Source organism: Sprattus sprattus (genome assembly GCF_963457725.1).
Source record: "Sprattus sprattus genome assembly, chromosome: 14".
NCBI lineage: Eukaryota > Metazoa > Chordata > Actinopteri > Clupeiformes > Clupeidae > Sprattus > Sprattus sprattus.
The window spans coordinates 24655656-24658594 of NC_137912.1; the positions used below are offsets into that span (position 1 = coordinate 24655656).

The 2939-nt window shown below is 45.4% G+C and overlaps 1 protein-coding gene across 1 annotated transcript in view; it reads right to left on the minus strand.

The window, feature by feature from the left end:
* Window positions 1-269: 269 nt before the first annotated feature.
* The window catches only part of prkcea (protein kinase C, epsilon a), a gene marked incomplete at its 3' end in the record, with an annotated part of 23446 nt that continues 20776 nt past the window's right edge, over window positions 270-2939 (minus strand). The window contains exons 12-15 of the mRNA XM_080851543.1: window positions 2461-2599; window positions 1938-2126; window positions 1232-1378; window positions 270-416 (exon numbers count right to left, since the gene is read on the minus strand). Coding sequence (XP_080707669.1) covers window positions 270-416; window positions 1232-1378; window positions 1938-2126; window positions 2461-2599 — 622 coding nt within the window. The remainder of the gene's footprint in view (window positions 417-1231; window positions 1379-1937; window positions 2127-2460; window positions 2600-2939) is intronic.

The window sequence follows — 2939 nt, forward strand, 5'->3', positions numbered from 1 at the left end:
AACCGAAATAAAGCCAGAGAAATAACACCAAAGTACATTACATTTGCCCAATGTCAAACCCTTACACTCTAGCCAGCTGAGCACCACAGTGTGTGTGTGTGTGTGTGTGTGTGTGTGTGTGTGTGTATGTGTGTGTGACAGAGATAGAGAGTTTGTGCATGTGTCTGTGTGTGTGTGTGTGTGTGTGTGTGTGAGTGTGTGTGTGTGTGTGTAGGGGATTATCTTTGTGTCTGTATCTGTATTGTGCAAGGGTGCGATTGGAGTAAGCTTTAGGATAGAGCGTCCTCTCCAAAATAGGAGAAACCTTTAAACTCGTCCTGGTTTATCTGTTTGATGATGTCCTCCTCCGTGGGTGTCAAAACAGGATCTTCTCGAGTGAAGTCTTGATCGAAGTTATTTACATCTCGTTTGGTTTTCTGCGCAAGATAAAGAAAATTGTGAGTTTATTACAAGAGCAAAAAAGTGATTTATTTTCCAGTTTTTGAATGTAAAAGCATTCGTTTGAGCTGCAATTCTTTCTTTATTTAAATTGAATTTACTGTATAGAAATGTTTTGTTATGATGAGTGTTCATTCGTTCTTAGTGCTTCTGGTTTCAGAGGGCCAGGATGGGCATTTTAATATAGGAAGAATACAGCAAGCACACATTGCGGGAAAAACATTTATCTTTTTTGTGCAACGAAACCAAAAGGCTTATGAAACTATCTACTGCACACACCACACACACAGACACACAGTGTGGTAGCTAAGGGAAACCAATGTGGTGGCATTTGGAAGTTTAACAGAAGGGCAAAAGTGCCATGACATTATTTTCACCTCTACATGACCCTTCTCACCCTCTCTTTCTCTCTTTATCTCAACGTCTGTCTCACTCACTGGCTGTCTCTGTCAAAGATACCCTCACCACACACACATTCAGTTCACTCTGGGGAAGCAGAAGTGGAGACAGACTCAGCCGAAACCACAAAGGCCGAAGACATGATGATGAGATGAAATGTCATATGTCTGCTGCCAGGTTATCTACCGTGTGAAAGTCTGCGTGTGTGTGTGTGTGTGTGTGTGTGTGTGTGTGTGTGTGTGTGTGTGTGTGTGTGTGTGTGTGGTTTGTTTGTTTTGGAAACACTGTGTGCATTAAGAAAATACCTGTATAGAATATGCATATATATTTGGATACAAGGTGTGTGTTTATGGCGAACACAGTGGAGGAAATGGAATCATTTGTGTTTGCTTACGATACGAGGCTTGAAAGGGGGCCTGACTCGCCGCTGCTCCAGCAGGACCCAGTCGATCTCTTTGAAGAAAGGGTGTGCTTTGATGGCCTCCTCCAGGCCCTGTGCCGCCACACAGCCCAGGCGCTTACTGGGGTTTTTGGTCATAAACTGTGCCAAGACAAGCAGACAAAAACATGGTAGTCAGCTCTCAACCGCCCAGCCACACGACTCATTCCACATGCATTCACACATACACCCACACCACGGACTCATGCACACACACACACACACACACACACACACACACCCACAGACACACACACACACACACACACACACACACACACAAACACACACACACAAACACACACACACACACACACAGATCAACAGGCTCACACACAGAGGCACAACCACCAGGCACAGTTACCCACAAGCCACAAAGAGAAACAACGGACGCAAACATAGACATTGTGATAAAAAAACTTTTAACACTTTTAAAAACGGACAGGATTAGCACTAGGAGATCAAATTAAAGGTAACAGGTGGAGAGCAACTGAAAAAGGGAAGGTGAAACACCACAGTGAGAACAAGAGCGGGAGAGGAGAGCTGGAGAACTATAGACAGAGGCATCAGCTGGGAATGTGTGAGGAGATGCTGAGTGCAAAAGTGAAAGTGAAAGTAAGGTTTGGGTTTTGCAGCTTGGGTGAGGGAGCACAGTCCTCACCGCTTTGAGGATGTTGACCGCCTCTTTGCTGAGCCAAACAGGGTAGAGCACGTCGTCGTGCAGGATGGACTCAAACAGGTCGTCCTCATTGTCGGCCTCGAATGGAGGCTGCCCCGCCATCATCTCGTACATCAGCACTCCCAGAGCCCACCAGTCCACAGACGGCCCATACTCCAGCTCCTGCAAGATCTGTGTGTGCAAGTGTGCATGTGAGGTGTTTGTGTGTGTGTCAGTGCATGTATGTGTGTGTGTGCATGTGTGTGTGTGCCAGTGCGTGTATGTATGTGTGTGTGTGTGTGTGTGTGTGTGTGTGTGTGTGTGTGTGTTTGTGTTTGTGTTTGAGTGAACATATGTAGAGAGCAGTAATGCAAGATAAGAGAGTGAGAAGTGAATACAAGGTTCAAATGGCATTTACCTCACTTTCAGACAAATACTCAGGAACTAAATGATATGGAATAGCATTGTGAAAGATGGCATTCTCAATCAATTCACTTCTGCAGTTGGACACAAAAGAGAAGACTACCTCAGGAGCAATATAATCAGGGGTGCCACAGAAGGTGGTGGTGGTGACTCCATCCAGGATGCCCTCTTTACACATGCCAAAGTCTGCCAGCTTACAGTGGCCCTCCGCATCCAACAGAATATTGTCCAGCTTTAAGTCTCTGAGCAAGAACAGAAAACAAAGAGGATCAGCCCAACATCATTGGATTATTGGCAAGAGCAAATATCCCCCCCCCCCCCAAACATACACCAAAACCACGGCCTCATGCACACACGCACACGCGCACGCTCACACGCACACGCACACACACACCTACCAGTGTTATAGCTCTGCACATTTATGGCATAAACATCTTCCATGAAAAAGATGAGAATGAGAATATAAGAGCATTCATGAGGCGTAAGCTGTGTCAAAATGTAACAATATGCATTTGGTCCATATGCCTCTGGCTCCTATAAAATTATATTTGAGGGTGACTGATTGTGCGTTTGTGTGTGTGT